The 19,401-nt window shown below is 42.6% G+C and overlaps 1 protein-coding gene across 2 annotated transcripts; it reads left to right on the top strand.

Annotated features, from left to right (window-relative positions):
- The first annotated feature begins 11,641 nt into the window (after nucleotides 1-11,641).
- VIP (vasoactive intestinal peptide) lies at nucleotides 11,642-19,186 on the top strand. Of its 2 annotated transcripts, XM_058020822.1 has the most exons (7): nucleotides 11,642-11,750; nucleotides 12,189-12,310; nucleotides 13,778-13,918; nucleotides 14,285-14,389; nucleotides 15,893-16,012; nucleotides 16,665-16,773; nucleotides 18,323-19,186. In XM_058020822.1, exons 2-7 carry the CDS (start codon nucleotides 12,198-12,200, stop codon nucleotides 18,329-18,331), a joined length of 597 nt encoding a protein of 198 aa, XP_057876805.1. In that variant the 5' UTR covers nucleotides 11,642-11,750; nucleotides 12,189-12,197; the 3' UTR covers nucleotides 18,332-19,186. The 2 variants fall into 2 exon arrangements, with proteins under 2 accessions (XP_057876805.1, XP_057876806.1); XM_058020823.1 differs by lacking the exon at nucleotides 14,285-14,389.
- The last annotated feature ends 215 nt before the right edge of the window (nucleotides 19,187-19,401 follow it).

Here is a 19,401-nt window from a genome sequence, read left to right as displayed (position 1 = left end):
ATGCACAAGAACACATTTTTGGGTACTTGTATATACACTAAATTAAATCTTTCAAAGCTTCTAAATGCTTCTAGGCATTGAATCACTTCTGACAAGGAAACTGAACATTAAATACATTTCCACATCATGTAATCATGTTTGAAATGTATTAGCTTAAAAAAATTAAACTGTCTCTGAGACACCAAAGTTAAGCATTTTCAAATTTTTATCTCTTTCACCAATACATGAAACCTGCTCTAGGGCAGAGATATTCCCAATAAAACCAAAAATATATAGGAGAGAAATAAGAACACTGTGAAAGCTCAGTGTAGATTGACAGGATTCAACTAATCCAAAAGCACTGGAGAATGTCGGATATACCATGACTTCACAAAATAAGGGAAGTGTGAGTGTGTTTGATGTCCTGACGGTGTTCCTGAAAGATGCCTGAAATGATCATTCCCTGATCCAAAACAAAGCATATGCATCTACATGCCTTCTGACAGACATTTTATAGGTACTGAAGGCTAGATGTCATCACATACATTTGAGTGCATTTTCTCAGTTCACAGAGGTATAAGTAGATGTTCCTCCTTCATTCAAAGCACCTGTAAGACATTAAATGGCAAGGTGATTTAAAAGCTGCTTCCAGTGCTGGGCATTACAAAGATTTAAAAATAAACCAGGAATGTTTCAGACAGTCTTGTTGGGCTTATACTCAAAATCTGAGTCACTAGCAATCAAAAAGTTTCAAGGCTGCTTATTTAACACTGCAACAAAACAGTTGTGCTGGTTTTGGCTGGGACAGGAGCATGGGGATATTTTCTGGATTTGTGCTGAACACAGGGTTAATAAAACAGAGATACTTTTGTTACTGCTGACCAGGGCTTACTGCAGAGCCAAGGCCTTTTCTGCCTTTCCTACTGCCACATGGCAAGGGAAGCTTGGGGTGAACAGGAGGTTGGGAGGGGACACATCAGGGACAGGTGACCCAAAATGACCACAGGTATATTCCAGACCACATTATGCCTTCCTCAGAATGGATAAAGTGGGAGGAAGAAGAAGGAAAGGAGGACGTTTGGAGTGAGGGTCTGTCTTCCCAAGTAACTCTTACCTGTGATGGGGCCCTGGTCTCCTGGACACCTGCCTGCCCATGGGAAGCAGTGGATTAATTCCCTATTTTGCTTTGCTTGTGTGCACAGTTTCTGCTTTTCCTATTGAACTGTTTTTTGCCTCAGCCTGTGAGTTTTCTACCTTTTGCCCTTCAGAATTTCTCCCTGATCCTGCTGCTGCAGGAGTGAGTGAGGGGCTGAGTGGGCCTTGGTTGCTGGCTGGGTTAAACCACAAAAGTGAATAAAAAGAAAATAAGAAATACCCTGTATTATATATTTCTGTACTTAAGGGGTAGGTTTGCAAATGGGATATGCTAGACACACAACTGAGGGCCTTGCTGCACAAGCCCAATCCAGAAAAAACTTGTTCACAATCTACCCTCAACCTCCCAAATGCTCTCGCTGACTGCTGGTGGTTTAATCTATATTGCTCTATTATTGGCTGCAGTAAGATTACTCATATATTTAATAACTCTGTTGAATCAGAATATAATTTCATAAAGCACATCATTCCAGTTTAAGAACTAGTTTGATGATAATTTAGGAACAGAATTTTTATCTGTCAAATGACTTCTGTTTCTTGAAAGTTTCTTCCCTGCGAAAACACATGACTACTCTGCCCATCTCAGCTGCCCAGTCTCTCTCTGAGCACGTAAAAATTTCTGTAGGGATATCAGGGTGATCCTTCCATCCTTGTGCAGACACATGAGAAGCTGACAACAAAGGACATGGTGAATCAATGCTTGGCCATTCCTTCTATTATTTGATGTGAGAGCAGGGTTAGGAACCTCTGGATTACAGCCTTGTAATCTTGGTACTTCTGTTCAACAGAGGTTTTTGTATTATCTCATCTCTCTGGATTATGTGCCTATGAAATTGGATAATAGCAAGAAAGACTACAGAGAAGTTTTTCTCGATTCTCACTCTGGTAAAGATCACTTCTGGAGGGGCATTTAGGTGGGTTTGGAAAGCAAAGAAGAGCAAAGACAGTTCTAGCATCAGACAGCCAGTCTCTCCTCTGACTGTTGAGGCAAACATTACAATGATCCTGCTTGTAATCAAGATTGTCTGAAGACAAACTGTCCCCAGCAGGATAGTCTCTTAAAAGCTTGCGAAAAGATTGTTTTTAATGTTTACTTCCTTTAGACAGCATGAGGAATTGACAAAATGCATTATTCTGATAGATCTGAGAGAGGTCCCTTTGGGTTCAGCTTTGTCTGGAGCTTTCTGGAGGACGAGGCAAAAAGGAGTCTGAAATTTTTTTAATGACTCCAGTTTCTGGCTTATTTTCATGCTCCTAAATTTGTACATGACATGCATTTCTGAGTGACCCTGTAACCTTTTATCTATTAGGACAATTTTATTCAGCTGTCTTTTACTGTGTGCACAAAGTCTGCATGAAGAATTGTATGCAGCCTTATTAGTAAGCACAGTTATTTACTGGGCAGTGTACATAGTGGGTAGCTAAAATATGACTAGACTGCACATTCCTATGCTTTTCAACTTCAACTTTTCAACTTTTCAACTGACAATCATTAAGTTTTTCCTAGCCTGCCAGTGGCAGTCAAGTTGGGAGGTGCAGCCCCTGTTTCTGCTTGGGAGAAGCTCATCCTTGACCCTGTGTAGTCACAGACACCTGAACCACAAGCTGTGCTGAGGATGAGCTTCCTGAGCCATAAAATTCTGGATGGATCAATGTGCATAAGGGAATAGAGGCCAAGACAGGACTGTGGATTCAGCTCCAGTTTAAACCACCATTTCTCTTAAAAACCAAGCTGTACTATTTATTTCAAGATCTGAGGAAAGGGTAAACCTCTTTGAGCAAATTGTTCTGCTACCATTTCACTCTGAAAGTCTTTGAACCCAGTGTTCAAAATTACAACAGTTTTTGAGTAATGTCAATAGACAAAGAAGCCCTGTCTGGGTAATCTTCTAACCATTCTGAAAGATCCTCCCCTCTCTTTCCAAGCTGAAGCTACTAGAAGCAACCTGAGAGCATCTCTGAAAATAAACCAGGAAGAATATCTGCAAGAGATGACCTTTTCTTTCCTTTTCACACCTAGTGATGTGTGGGTCTGTGATATAATTTTCTATTGTGACATTGTGTGATTTCACATCTATGGAAAATTTTTCTATTAAACCAGATAATATCGCAGGCCAGACAAAAAAATTACCTGTGACTTGGACTGCTGAAGTGTACAGAATAATTATTTACTACATGAAATAATACTTGAAAATCCTGTACTTACATGCTGGAAAATAGTTACACAGTTATTTTTACTGTGCAGCTATCAATGTAACCACATGATTGACACAGAGTCACCAGGAGCAAGATTCAAATCTATATTAATAATTTATGAATTCATGATTTAGTACAATTTGAACCGAAAGTTTAGCAAATTTTAAGGTGCTAAGGTCCATGGCTTAAGTCTAACAATTAGCAACATTTTAATATTGATATTCAATAGTGCCAATTCTGGTGCTGAATGTTTCACTTATTTCTGCAGAAATCACTTTAATTTATTTGTCACATCCAAAACTGCAAACAAACTGCAGAATACAATTATACACACACACAATGACAGCACACAGGATGACTATCAAAGGTGTTGCTGTGCCTAATAATATCTTTTATCTTTGTGATGACTGCCATTTCCCAAAATCTCTTAGGAACTTATTAGTATTGCATCTATTCACACATACTTAATAAAGGGGAATATATTGACTGTGGTGCTATGTTTACTGGAACTCTTTCAATGCTTCATGTAAGATGGAAAGGGTAATTAGCCATTGATGTATTGGCCAAGAAGCCAATTAAACAAGACGTAGGAAGTTATCGTTTGTTCGAGTGACCTGTGGAGTTGAACTAAATGACAAACTAAGTTGGAACGGTATCTCTCTTGTCCATGAAGACTACAGAAACTCTTTCAAAAACAGTCAAGTTCAAATTATATCATTTATTAAGGATGATAAACCAACAGGTGGCTATTTTCTTCTATTTGGCTTCTTTGTGGCAACTAAATGTGAATATAGATTTCCACAGCCACAATAATGCACATTAGGCTTAGAGTAGTGCTAGAGACAGCACGTTACACTATGCTCTTTATACACATGGACAGTTTTAGAAAACCTCTCTCAGCTCTTTTTCTGTGAAGACAATAGTGGTAATTGCTTGAGACTGAAGCATTTTTAGCTTGTTTCTGCTCTAGCTTTTAGATGGTTTCCTTTTTCAGCTTGGTAAATAAAGAACTTGTGATGATTAGGTCAGTTCAAGGGATAAAGTTATCTTGGCATAATTAGCATCTTAAGATGAGCCTTCCAGCCCGACTGACGTGGGGTTTTTTATATCCTGAGCTGGTATGTCTGCTCTCACAAGCCTCCAGACAGTGCAATAGTAGCAGCATTCACTGAGGAAGACAAAAAGAATTTGTCCACACAGCCTAGAACCAGCATCTTGTATTATACACAGGAAAAAGGATCTATGCAAAATTGGGGAAGTATACCAGTGTTTTCAGCACAGATGTTACTATTACAACCCATGAAAGCTTCCTATCATATAGTTACAAATGTGGAAATGGAGTAAATTCTTTTATACTTCATGCATTCTTTTGCAAAACTGATACCTTGAGAAGGCTGACCTAGAACAGAGACTAGATGGTGTTAAATTAGGTACTTATTAAAAGGCCTCAGTGAATACACCTTGGGCAGTACAAGAGCCAAGCCAAGGCTACACCCAAGATGAACACAAAATGGTCACAAAATGGATGACCGGTCATAAAGTCTCTCACTTTTATAAGTTCTGGTTCAGTACCATATTTGAGTTAATTGTCCAGTTACAGCTTTAGCCCATGAAGTCCCATCCTTCTTGTGTTTCTCTCTTCAAGCTTTTGTTGTTTATGCTCTTGGGCCTGACAGTTGAATCAGTTGTCCTTGGTCCCCAGCTAGAGAAGGAATTGTTTTGTCTGCCTACTCTGTGAAGAGAGCTTACCATCCCCTAATGTGAAGCTCAGAACTACACACTAAAGCAGTACAGAATCTGAAAAATATAAAAGCTAAAACCTAAGGCATCTGTACAGGAATTAGTTAAGGAGGCAAAGAGACTTCTAACAGCTTGCCTGCATCTGCAGATGCGCTCCTTGTCATTACCATCGTTAGTTTCCCAAGGAAGCTTGGATTCCCCAAGATCCCAAAAAACTTGTAGACTACATATGGTGAGTGTCAGTAGTGAATCACAGTGAGATAAGGCACCCTAGGCAGGTTTGGTCTCAGATTTCTAAATTTTCAACTCCACTATGGCACTGTTTATGGGTTTTACTTTTAACAGATAATCCAAATGGATTTTGGAGGTTATTTCGATTCTGCATTCCTTTTGTGCAGGTAGAAACAAGAGGGCTTCCATAAGGTCCCATCCTGTAGGACACTTGACAGGCCTCAGAGCAGGGGGAAAATGTAGGGACATGGGTTTGAAAGATGGTTCTTAGTATCTGTTTAGATAATTAGATATTATCTTGGAGATATTTACACATGTAAGAGCATCATAAAAAATAAAGTAATTTTTCAAAGTTCACCATAGAAAAATATGGTTTTGTATGTCCAAAACCATGAAGAAAAGAGCTGGGTAAAAATGAATGGGAAATTCAGACTGACTGTTATGACATCTAAAATACACATTCTTGTCACATCAGAGATTATTTTAGATTTGCTAAGAAGAAGATTGGGTTGGAGTAGCTGAAGGAGGAGGGGAACATACCTGGTGATGAAAGAATCATCTGATCCTTAGCTGAAATTTGAAGATTATAAATGTGCTGATAGAAATAGGGCATATTTCAGAGACCTTGTTCAAAACAAATAATACAACATGACCAAACCAGAAACTACTTTTCTTTCTGACAAACTTTGGATTACCATGTGGTTCTGGGCTTTAAGGTAAATGGAATCCTTTAAACAAGTCAAGTGAAACATTAGAAGGAAATTGCTTTGAAAGAAAACGAGATATGTTAAAGCTCCTGTTAAAGCTTGTGTGGTCACAGATCCTCCGGTGGTATGAGTGCAGAATACGTGTCTGATAGTGAGAGGGGGATGGCAAAAACATCACATCCATCCATGCTAAAGAATGAGAAGGAATTCGGAACGACACTTCTAGGACAGCTGCATATCATGAACCAGATGGACATGAAGCAATAGTCCACACAAATACCAGGCAACATAAGCATACGGAGAACAAAATATCTTCCCAAACCACTTTGGAGTCTTTGAGAGAAGCTGAGATTGCATTCTGGGCTGAAGGAGCAGGGATATGAAAGCACAGAACTATACTAGAAGCATTTTCCCAGATAACATCCCAGGCAAGGGGAAAAGAACCTTGGAAGTATCACAGGAGTCAGCAGCTCTCGTGCATGCCTTTTGCTCATCACTACATCTATTCAGTAGTTTTAATCAAGCAAGTCTCTGATGTGGATGCTGGTGACATACCCAGACATACGAATGCAAGCGGTGGAAGTCTGTTTGGGAGTCATGGGCATAATCCAAATGTTCCAGTGGTTTTGAAAGCTGGTTTGAAAATTATTATCCCACACAGATTAATAATGCAAAGGTACCACCTGGAACAGGAGGAACTTCTTCAAGTGGTGTAGAGAGGATAATGTTTGTTAATACAATTTACATGTTGCGGGAGTTTGCTTCGGTTGATAAGTCTGTTCTGAGAATCCACACTTTTGACCTGAAAGCAGGACTCAAAAAGGGTGAGAGAGGAAATGAAGGCTCCCATATTCCACCTGTGACCCTCCCGCAGCCTGGGATCTGAGGAGACAAGCACTATTCTCCTGAATGTTTCTGTTGCAGAAGGCAACTCATGAGTTTTTAATTTAAAAATTTGTGTGTTTTATTCTGCTTGGCATCACATTTCTGAGTCTGCAGAACTCACTCAGGCTAAAGGTATGTGGATTGTACTTCTGTAATAAACTTATCTAAAAGAACAAACTGATGGTTTTCTCCTTATCTCTTCTGAGAAGCATTCAGAGACAGCTGCCAAGAAAGTGATGCTGGAAAAAGTTTCAGCATTTTCCTTTCAGCACTTCATCCATTTTTTCAAACCAGGTGATATTGAGGAATATGAACATTTATGAGAGTGGGATCCAGCAGTGCAACATGATGGTGAAAACAGATATTGGAGAATATGCTAATCATGCCATTAAAGGATTAGAGAAGGCCATGTTAGTTTATCAGTTTTTAGTTGTATTTTTTTATTCTTCAGACACAGCCTCTTGAATTATCCTGTTATCACTTTTGTAAAAGATGAAAAAGCTGTTCTGTTAGCTGCTGACTAGTAGTGCACCATTAATCTGCTCTATAAGCTCTAAAAACTCATGGATCAATGTGCTGTGGCTATGGGATCAAAGGCAGAGTTTCTGAAGTCATCCACAGCAACATGAGCTGTAATGCACAGGGGACATTCTGCTAACCCAATGATTCGTAAGAGAGAGCTCATGAGTCAGTAGAAGTTTCCTTTTCTGATAGAATATGAAAGTCCTAAAACAAGTCTCTTAGTATTTTTATCTCCTTTTTTTTCCCAAAACAAAATTTTAATTCTATTTCTGATGTAATTCTCTTTTTCAAATACAATTACATGATAAATTTGGTAAATGCTAAGCAGGTCCTTCATGGAAATAAGCTGGTTTCTCTCTTCGAAGGATTTGGCTTTAAGAGATTTTTAGCACATCAATTTCAGAACAATTTTGCATGCTAAAAATAGTTAGCAAATCTGACTACAAACCTTAGAACTCCCAAATTTCTTACTCCAGATGATCTAGCTATTTTAGGTAATACTTGATTTATGTACATTGCATAAGTTTGTACACAAATAGTAAGACAACTTTTCAGAAAACTTTTGCTCTTTGGTCTATTTTGTCTAATTGGTTCTCCATCATTCCTAAATATTGCAATTTTATAATTGTAACTTTTAAAATTTTAATATAATTGTAACTTTTTAATTTTTTTTAATATAATTGTAACTTTTTTATTTTTTTGTTTTATTAAGTGGAACATTAAAGAAGAAATTAAAGCAAAAATGGAGAGTAATCAAAAGATATTTGATAACACATAAAATAAAACGTTCAGTAAATATGAGGGTGCTGTGCACCAGGATTCCTGTAAAAAGCACTGAAAAATACTTGATTTTCCAGGAGTTGCCTGTGTTTAATTATTATCCTGGGCTCTTGAGCACTATTTTCTCCCAAATGACGCTTTCCTGAAAGGGCACAGGTTTTCCAGTAACAGTGGGAGCTACCATCTGAAAAGGGTTCATCTGTCTAGATCTTGGAGGACTCACTTAGGATGTCAATGGAAAAGGGTCTTTTCTCCATCTGTCTGTTTATAAAGAACTATTTCTCTTTTACTGACTTACTCTTATCAAATGTGGAAATAGTAGTGTATGTAAGCTTTGGGGGGGGTGGGGGGGGGGGAAACTGGAAAAGATAAAATTTGGATTGCCACCCCAAACCCTTGTCAGTCATCCCAAACCAACCTCCTTCAATGAAAATCCTCTCAAGAAATGTGAGGAAGGACTAAGGAGAAAGGGGGAGGCGCCATCTCTTCCTCAGTTTGTCTTCAAGAAGAGGAGATGGTGGCTTGCAACAGGATGCTGAAGGGAAATGAGGCAGTTGTTGGTGCAACTGAAAGGTGCTTGGGGCATTTGGGGCCAATTCAAAGCTCCACTGGAGACTTCCTGAGTAAACAAGAGGAACCACTCAATCCCCCTATGACTCAGTTTCTTGTCTATAGAATAGGGAAAATAGATGGTATTGTAAGATTGGATGCACTACAGATTTCTCAGATCGTTAAGGGACCCCTAGAGAGGTTTCTTTATCAACACTGTCATCTCTAGAGAGGTTCTCAGGCCCCTTTAGCCGGCCTGACAGCATGTTGTCCAACCTAGTGTACCACCTGCAAAAACAAAAGTTACAGCAAACCAGATTCACCAGGTACGGTATGGAAGGGTGCAGTGCAGTACATCACAGCCCCAGATGGTTCAGTATGGTAAGAAAGCCCTGATTTGCCAGTGAGTCCAATTTTTGGTCTCCTCAGAGCACGCAGCCATCCATCCATCCATACCGCACATACATAGCGACTGACAGCAGACTTGTTTTTCACGCATCCCTCAGACCGAGTTGGCCGCTCCCCTCCTCCCTGCCAGGGACCGCAGCCCGCAGGACTCCTGCGAGACCCCTCTCCAGGCTGCGCTAGCTCAGGCTTGCTAGCGCTGGGAGGAAACTTCTTTCTTCTGTGCTTCCTGCTGCCTGCAGCCTTTGGCTTTTCCCGCAGCGGTGCCCTCGGCGGGAGCGGGACTGAGGAGGAGGAGGAGGAGAGGGGCTGGGAACCGGGGCTGAGGAGCGGGACTGAGGAGGAGGAGGAGAGGGGCTGGGAGCTGGGCTGAGGAGCGGGACTGAGGAGGAGGAGGAGAGGGGCTGGGAACCGGGGCTGAGGAGCGGGACTGAGGAGGAGGAGAGGGGCTGGGAACCGGGCTGAGGGGCGGGACTGAGGAGGAGGAGAGGGGCTGGGAATTGGGCTGAGGAGCGGGACTGAGGAGGAGGAGAGGGGCTGGGAACCGGGCTGAGGAGCGGGACTGAGGAGGAGGAGAGGGGCTGGGAGCTGGGCTGAGGAGCGGGACTGAGGAGGAGGAGAGGGGCTGGGAACCGGGGCTGAGGAGCGGGACTGAGGAGGAGGAGAAGGGCTGGGAACCGGGGCTGAGGAGCGGGAGCGGGGGCAGCCGCGGCCCCCTCGGAGCCGCCCTGGCCGCGGGGTCCCGGTGCAGCCTCCCTTCGTCCCTCGCCGCTCCAGGCCGGGAGATTGGGCAACGGCACACTTGGCAGTGCTCCAGCCACGCGTCCCTGCGCCACCAGGAGATGGCTTTCCCCTTCCTCCCTCCTCCTGCGAGTAGTTGAGTGAAGACCACCGCGGTCCCCCGGGTCGTGCACACTGCACAACGCCTATGCGCCCTAGCCGGGATATTTCTGAGGTGAGGGGATTCGGTGCCATTGATGCTCATCCCGCCATTCCGGAGCAGAATAGCTCCTTCGACCCCTAGTTATGTAGTAACAAGGGGAAAATTTCCTGAAATTAGACTACTGCAGGAACTCTGGTTTTATTCATAGCTGTCATCCGAGAAACAAATTTCCAGGCATTTTTAATCTAATTCACTTATTCTTTATGTAACTGAATTAGAAAATGTGATTAAGCATCTCAGAATCTTCGGCATTGAGCCTGCCTAACCTTTAGTGAAACATGAAACAGAAAAACTTATTAGAAGTAAGAAGAAATGGTGAAATCGTCTGTATGGATTTGGTACAATCGTTACCTAATGAGTAGGAGGATTAGAGGCACAAAAACTCAAGAAAAAGGCAAAAAAAGCAAAAAAAAAAAAAAAAAAAGGATTATGATCTTTACAGCTGAAATTCTTCCGCGATTGTTTGGCAAATATTTCAGGGCAGGACCGAAAAGACACGGTGGGGTAGTGAAGAGGTGCTTGCTGGAGCAGCGCCGTCCTGCCGGCCCGCCCGCGGGTCCCACGCTCACTTCCCCTGTGTTTCTTTCTCTGCTGCCCTCAGATCTCTCTGAGGCAGGCAAAATTCGAAGGAGAAAAATCAAAGGCTTGAAACCGATTCTCCCTTGCTGTGGCATCCCCGAGGTTTGGGTTTAAGACACCCTAGAGGGAAGAGCTGATCCCCCTGCTGCTCAGGGGGGTTTAACACACGCTCCAGCCGCGCTCCCTGCGCGCCCGCGCAGCGGAACTGTCACAAGCACGGCCGTGCTCGGCGGCACCAAGAGGCGCTCGGATGTGGGGCTTAATCCGTGTTCCACGAACTGAACACGCACGCAGTTCAAACAAGAAGAGTAGAAAGCACCCCAACACCTGCCAAAATAAAACTAAAACCCGCAGGAAATTTTTGTTTTTCAGACCAGCTCCCTGCGCACCTCTGGCAGGAACCCCCATCAGGGACCTGCATGTGCCGGGGATGGAGAGGGAGCAGCTTAGCATGGAAACACTGCCGAGGAGCTGGGGAAAGGAGCAGCCCTGCGGCGCGGAAGGGGCTCCTCAGGGAAGCACGGGGGCTGGGGGAGTGTGGGCTGGGAGCGGAGGGTCCCAGAGAGCGCAGCCACCTTCGCTCCGGCCATGCCGGGTGCGGGCAGGGATGCGCGCTGTGGCGCGCCCGCAGAGCCCGACGGCCGCCTGCTCTCCCGCCTGGAGAGGCGGAATCTCCCCTCCGACGGGGCTCCGCTCCTCCAAAACTATGTCATTAACATAAATCAAATAATGGCCGAGGGGGTGAGGGGGAGGGGGAAGAGGTACGCGACTGCTCATGTGTTAAATATAAGTCTCTGACTGTCCTGAACAAAGCGACCGTCCCCTTGGGAAGGGTGACGTCTCTCCAGTAACGTGATTGCTTCTTCGGAAGCAGAAACGTGTAAACGCTATAAAACGCGGTGGCGCGGCGGGCAGCTCAGAGCGTGCGGCGAGACGGAGCCCTCCTCTTCATCCTCCTCCTCCTCCTCACTCTCTGCTGCCGCCGCCCCGGCAGCCGCGCAGCGGAGCAGGGCGCACTCCCCCAGCACCGCTCCGCTCCGCGCCCGCCCGGCCAGACCCACCGACGGACTCGCGGCTCCGTGAGTAACTTTCTCCCCGCCGCAGCGGCAGCTTCCCAGCGCATACGGAACCATGTCCCCGTCCCGTACCCTCGCTCCTCTTCGCCCCTCCCGGACCTGCAGGGAAGCCATCCCGGCCGTCGGGGAGCGGGGAGAGATTCTGACAGCCCGGGGCACCCGGGGCGGGACCCTCTCTTGCTGCCGCTTAAGTCGCTGAGCCCGGGGCACCGCTGTCCCTCGCACCGGGCCCGGGGTCGCCTTCGGGGATGCCAGCTCTCCCTGACCGCGGGCAGCTGCCCCGCCATCGCGACCCTGCTGGCCGCCGGCGCCTTTCGGGACAGAGACCTGGCTTGGGAGCGGGACCGGGGCAGTCGCTCGGCGGCCCGAGACGAAGCCCCGGTGCCAGCGGGTGCGGGCGGGCCGGGTCGGAGGGTGACGGCTGCGCTCTTCCCTCCGCAGGTGGCGGCCATGGAGCACCGCGGCGCCTCCCCGCTCCTCCTCGCCCTCGCCCTCCTCAGCGCCCTCTGCTGGCGGGCGCGGGCGCTGCCCCCGCGGGGCGCCGCCTTCCCTCCCGTCCCGCGGTAAGGCCGCGCTCCGCTCCGCGCCCCGATCCGCGCCCCTCCGCGCCCCGATCCGCGCCCCTCCGCCCGCAGGGACCTGCCCAGCCCCGGCCGCTGCCGAAGGGGCTGTGAGAAGCGCGCTCCTCCCGGGGAACGCGCAGCGCGGCGCTCGCCGTCGGGCGTTTGCCCGGCACCGGGCGGTGCGCGGGGTCCCCGCGGCGAGGCTGCGGTCAGGCGGTCCCGGGCGGTGCCCGCCGAGCCCAGCCCGTGAAAGCCCCGGGACGCGCCCGCTCCTCCCGAGGCGGCTGCAGCAGCGCTGCCCCGCAGACTGGGGCGCGGTGAGCGCGGGGGGCGCACGGGATGCGGGTCACGGTGAGCCCCGGGACGGTCCATGGGGACAGGGCGGAGGGCAGGTGTGTACCTCTGCGGGCTTGGGCCGGTTGAAGGTGCTGTTAGTGGTCCGGCTGAATTAAATCAGATGGCAGAACGGTACGGTTTGCATTTAGGTGAGAGAAGCATACAGTGTAGAAGGACCGATGAAAAACAGGCAAAAAAGCACTGACTGACTTCCAAAAGGTGTGACTTGAGCCTGTTTGTTTTACACAGCAACTTTGCACCTTTTTTTTTTACCAGATGGAAGACTTATATGAATCAGACATATAAATGGTGATAAAGGTGACTTTAAAATTACAAGGACTTAAGTCTATCTTAGTTTTAGTGTGTGACTTTTGCATGTCATCACACGCAGGGGTTTCCTACAATGATTTCCTTGTCTGCCACAGAATATCAGAGCAGCCAGAAGGAATGATGCCAAACCACCGCTATGCAGTCAGACTGCCCTTGATAAAATATGACGCTTCATAAGAAATTGCAGTTTACGAAAATGTGAACTGTACATCAGTTTATACAGAGCAATGGCCATGATGCATTTGAAGAGATTAAGAGATTTTTTGTCTTCTAACATGAGAGAATAAAAACATGTAGAGATACATGACTGCACTTTTTATTTAGTTTGAAGTTCTTGGTGTATTTGCTTTCTTTGGAGAAGGCCTAAGAACTGTTTCATTCTGCATTTCAATGCACATCTTATATCTTAACTGGGAGGTAAGTACGTCACAGGAACAGTTTTCACTTTGGTGGAGGCTGTAATTTCATCCGTCATTTATAAAAAATGCAGTTGTTAAGAGAAGCTTCACAGTTGTCACTTGTACTGTGATTGTCATACATTATGCACTGGAATAAATTGCGTTCAGTGACAATATTTATCTACAAAATATGAATTTGAGAGAAGGATCTGTTATGTCAATTAATCTACCATTAAGCATGGCTTCAACCTGAAAGTGATTTTGAATTATCCAGTTTTCTTTTAAACGCCTTACCAATGAAACTAGGTAGATGTGCATTTTGACACAAACCAGAATGTTGTCTCCAGTAAAGTGTCTCGTACTCTCAGCCAGCTTTACTTTACACGGTTTCTTTCTCCAACAGATTGGGAAACAGAATGCCATTTGATGGAGCCAGTGAACCTGACCATGCCCGTGGGTCATTAAAGTCAGAATCAGATATTTTGCAGAACACACTACCTGAAAATGAGAAATTCTATTTTGATCTGTCCAGAATTATTGATAGGTGAGTTTCTTTATTATCATAAATACAAAAGATGATGGACTACTTGATTTCTGCCAAAAAATCACTCACATTTTCAAACTGAGAATAGGAAAGGAAGACTCAGTTATGGAAGAAAATCCCACAGCCGCAGTAGGGATGTCGGCAGAGATGTTGATTGTATTGCCATTCTGGCATGATGAATGCTTTCACTTTCCAGGAAAGAAGTAAAAAGTATATTGCAAAAATCTGAAAGTTATTTTATGAAATTAGTTCCCTTTAACATGTACAATAGTTAAATTAAGGAAAGCAGTATGTTTGCAAAATGAACATTATCAAAATTATATGAACCCAGGCTGTATTGTAGAGTTTATTTATTGTCCATTTCAGAAATGCAAGGCATGCTGATGGAATTTTCACCAGTGTCTACAGCCATCTTTTGGCTAAACTTGCTGTGAAGAGATATCTGCATTCGCTTATTAGAAAACGAGTTAGGTGAGGTGACACATTAGGTAGATTTTTTTCCTAGCTGGCTTTATTGGAAATATTTTTTACCCTACTGTATCCAAGGTCTCCTTTTTGTGATTTAGAGGTACCAAAAGAGAAGCCTATATAATTGTGGGGGAGCTGAAAATCCTATAAACGTATTTAGTGATATTACTAAATGAGAATGTTACTATTTATTTCTCACACAGCTGTGAGAGGTAGAGCAACAGACACTGCACAAAGTGTGGATAATGTGTTGTGGAAATATTATGATTATCATGCCAAACTGCTAATTGGTTTTTTTTCGGTAGTGTTTTTACTAGCTTGGTGGATGAGTGGCAAAAGTAAATACAAAGTGATTGATTACTCAGTACTTAACAAGAGGGAAGTACACCATGAAATCACTAAATGATTGGTTTATAGTGAAAATGTAAAGGTATAGGGTTTTTTTCTGCTATAGAACACATTGACAGATGTTTGTGAGGTCTGTATTGCAGCAGAATTCAAAAAATGAGGCAAATTTATAGAATAGGGATCTGGATGCAACTTCCAGACCAATACATCAATAAACTAATGGGCACAGCGTGCTAGGTAGAATCACTGTATAGTTCCCTTGTTTTCAAATCTATAAACAGCAGCTGTGAGCCACTGTGGCAATACCACTGAGTGCCTACTTCATATGCTCAAAAGCCAAGTAGAAATTAGGTCCTCCCTTTATGTCAGTGCTGCCTTTGTTCCAGAACATACAGTTCCATTTTCTCATATACTGTAAACTAACTTAGACCATTTAAAATAGAACACCCTGGCATTTCCCGAGATTGTGCATGAAGAAAAGACCTCCAGGTTTGGCTTTCACAAGGTGTGTTTCGTCTTCTGAAACCTTAGAATAAGTATTTATAGCTATTTATGTGATGCTCCACTCTACCTTTCCTCAGTGGCAGACTCCACCTCTACTGAGTTCAATGTGAACAGTGATGATGTCCTTTAAGAGCTTATTGCAACTTAAACCAGGTTGTACCTTGGCATTGTACTGAAATATATTCACACAAATTATAGAAATTAGAATAAAATCTCTTTATTTAAAAGTGCAACCTGGGGTGTGAGAACAGGCAGGAGTCATGAAATCCACACTTGAGTATTTGATATGGCAGAACTTTAGAGATCATTGACTATGGGACAAGGACTTTAGAGATCATTGACTATATATCCTAATTGCATAGGCCATGGCAAATGAGATGGGAAAACAATCACTAAAAGGTGTTCCCCAAAAGGCTGAATAACAATTTTTGGAATTTGATCCTTGTTATTAAAATACAGAGTAAGCCATGGAAGCGGTGGCTTTTTTTCAGCAGAAGAAAGATCTGAAGTCAATGATGGAAATGAAAGCTGAAATGAAAATTTGCTTTTATTAGGCTAATCAATGCCATAAAGCTTATTTCACTCATTTAATTGTATTTTCTTTTAAACAGATGTCATCTCTTAACTTTTCCTTTGTAATTGTTGTATTGCCAGCTCCCAGGACAGTCCTGTCAAACGCCACTCCGATGCTGTCTTCACCGACAACTACAGCCGCTTTCGAAAGCAGATGGCTGTGAAGAAATACTTAAACTCAGTTTTAACTGGAAAAAGAAGGTACTACAAGAAAGCACATATGTATTCTTTCCATACTTCTATGGCATTAAGAAAGAAAAGGTTTATATCCATGTATGTGTACAGAGAGGACAAACAAAAGGCACTCAATGTTAATGACTTGATAGGATAGTTTATAGCGTGGTTTTCAAATACAGACAACATTTCTTCCCAGACTGGAACAGACACCACAATCAGAATAGAAGAATAAAGAGGAAATGGCATCTGGCAATTTAAAAAATCTTCCAAAAGATTCTTAAATAGTTTTTGGTTAGAAAAAATTTTCTTAAGAAAAAAACCAACAGAGCTATGGAACATGAATAGCAATTTAATAAAGAAATATGTTGAAAATTTTCCTCTCTGTAAACACATTAAATGAAAATTTGAAAATCCCTGAAGGACTATATGTCCTCATCAGTATAGGTGAGACGTGCCAGCATACATTTTTGTAGACCTTGTACTCTGTTTGTATATTCACTCAGACAACTGCTTTTAAATATCATGTCTCTGTATTCATTAAACATGCAGTTTCATGTGTTCTGTAACACTATGGTTTAAGTATAAGAGAATGTGCAGAAGCTGCAGTTAGGAGAAGGCTTTGCATTCTTTGCTTTTTCTTCTGAGAGCAATAAATCTTGTTTCTGATTCACAACAGCCAGGAAGAGCTAAATCCTGCTAAACTTCGAGATGAAGCAGAACTTCTTGAACCATCCTTTTCAGAAAACTATGATTCTGTAGATGAGCTGCTGAGCCACCTCCCACTGGTGAGAATCCAATATAGTCTTTTCTCTTGCTATCTGCAACTTGACTTGACCCATAAAATTACATTATTTGTACATGGAGTATGGCCTATCAGAAAATCAGGATATTCTAGGAAAGGGAGTCATGTTCCATGAAAAGCTTTATATTTCTAATATTTCTTCATTCATTGTGCCTGAATAAAATAATAATTTTAATAATAAGCTTTATGTTATCACATGATTGCTGCTACTGAAAATTCCTAATTAAATGGCACTGTTCATAATGCACCTAACTCACTTGGGTGTTTCTACCAGTGAGTACTGCAGCATAAAACCAGAAGTGACTGATTTTTAATTACAAAGATCATTATTTTTTCAGAGAACAAACTTAAGGATATTTCTTTTAATTAAAAAAAATGCTACAGATTTTGTTTAACATCTTTTTCATTAGAAAGAAGTTGCCCCTAGAACTAAGAGCATCAGCAAGATAAGTAGTACTCAAGTACTTAAGAAAATACTTGACATGCAAATCTTGCAGTTACTGTTTTCCATTTAGCTACTACTATTTTTTCTAAAGTCATTCACAATTATTTTCTTTTTAGTTTACTGAAACATAATCCCTTCTACATCAACACTTACAGGAACAAAATATTGAAAGAGTAAGGTAGAAGCAAATTTGGCTTGGTATTCTTGAAAAAGTATTATGAAATTGATGATGGGATAGTTTTTGGCATTCAGCTGTGTCTCAAAAAGTAAGAAAAAAGATTAAAAAACTATTCTTGAAGATAAAATTTGGAGCAATGTCTTTTCTTGTATCATCCCGAACCACCCATCCCTCTGACCCAAAAAAGACATTTCCTTTCAAGACTGAAATGAAATGAGAAAATGTTCTTTTCCTTTCCGCAAATGTGGCAATTCCTCTAAAGCTTCTGAAGGTTAGAAAGGACATAAACTGCTTATGCATTGAGGAATTAAATAATTTTTAAGCAACATGATTCTGGAAAGAAATGTTCTTTCTAGACAAAATTATTGCAAGAAATATCTGCTCTTGGATTTTGCAGCTTCTCAAAGTTCTGGCATTAACGAAGGGAGAAAGAATAGTGGTGCAGCAGGTCGTAGAAAAAAACATTTTCAGTCCTTTCCATTTTTGTTGACTTTACTGATGAGGCAGATCTACCTGTAGGTGAATCAGTATTGACTGTTGCTTGGCATTTTATTGCCGTGCCCGGTTGCTAATGTAGTGTGGAAAGAGCAGCCTGAATTTGTGTATCCATTTCAAGGCAAGGATACAGGTTTTTTCAAAGTGCGCAATTCTGTGCTGTAGTAACAAATTTAGTCTAATCTGCAGTAACATTTTTAATCCTTCAACCTTTCTTTTCTCATCCTATGGTCTGGTCTGAGTGTGATGCCCAGCAAACCCCTGTGAGCAGCCACATCTCAGCCTGCCAGTCCCAAGCACAACAATTGTTTTGTATCAAGTGTTCCTCAATGCCTGCTGTCTGCCCTCATACACCTCATGGTGCAACTGCTTGCAGAAGTGACTTCTAAAGCACATCTCTCCTTTGCTTTTCAGGACCTCTGAAGGACACCTGGTAAAGTCTATGACAAGAACAAGCTATTTTTGAGTTCCACATAGTATTTCAAAGAGATGACTTTAGTCATCAAACCAGAACAAATATGTTGTGAAGTGAAAGTTGTGATATATTTGTTTCTTACGTAATAAAAGTTGATATTTACATTGTAAATATTACTCTAGCATTCTCTACTGAAAGCTGTACATATGGATGCCGGTTTAACTCATAAGAAGTCTGTGAGTCCATATGCTGTAAATCCTTTACTTCAATAAATTCATTTGAAAATGAGTGTGCAGCTGAAAAGAGCCCATCATGACTAATTAATTGGCTTAATTTAGGTGTGTACCAACTTCAGACAAACGTGTAATAATAAGGAAACATTTCTAGACAGCCTCATAAAGAACATGTGACAACATGAGGGGAAGAATGTCTAAAGTGTGTAAAACTGCTTTACAAAGATCTCTGAAGGTTATTGCCAAGAAATGATTTTCTAGCAGTTTACCAAGCAACCAAGCAACTAGAAAAAATTAATAAGAATTCAAAATTTTTTGACCTCCAGCAGTATCTCTACTTCTGGTTCACATTTTTAATATTTCACAGCATATAAATTATATCAAGACCAGAAATGTCTCCTCTATTTTCAGTTGTGTTTTAGATGCTCTGGGGCTGACAAAGCACTAAAAGAATGCAATCTTTTGACTTGTTTGATGCCTAAAGTCATCAGTTATTCTGTATTTAATTGTCTGTAGCTTTGATGATGAAACTATTGCTTATATAAAATAGACCTGAAGACAGTTTACTATTTTTTCAGAATGAATGTAATTTACAGAATATGCAGACAATAAATCATTTTATTATCATGGCAAGCTATTACTGGTTTGAATCAGTGCTACAGCTACCTGGAACAAGAGAGGTTCCTGTAAGTGCTGTCTGTGCTGTAGTAATAGGGGAAGATAATATTTTAAACTGATTTATGCGATATTATTTTAGAAAGACAACTAAATAAACCTACGGTCCTCTTTTCTGTAGCTTTCTATTGTTGTAGATGACCATGGAACTGAAAATTTGCAGCTGTTTG

Source organism: Melospiza georgiana, chromosome 3, assembly GCF_028018845.1.
Source record: "Melospiza georgiana isolate bMelGeo1 chromosome 3, bMelGeo1.pri, whole genome shotgun sequence".
Taxonomy (NCBI): Eukaryota; Metazoa; Chordata; class Aves; order Passeriformes; family Passerellidae; genus Melospiza; species Melospiza georgiana.
Note: the sequence above shows the minus strand (reverse complement) of the source record. Positions and strands in the feature narration are given on the sequence as shown.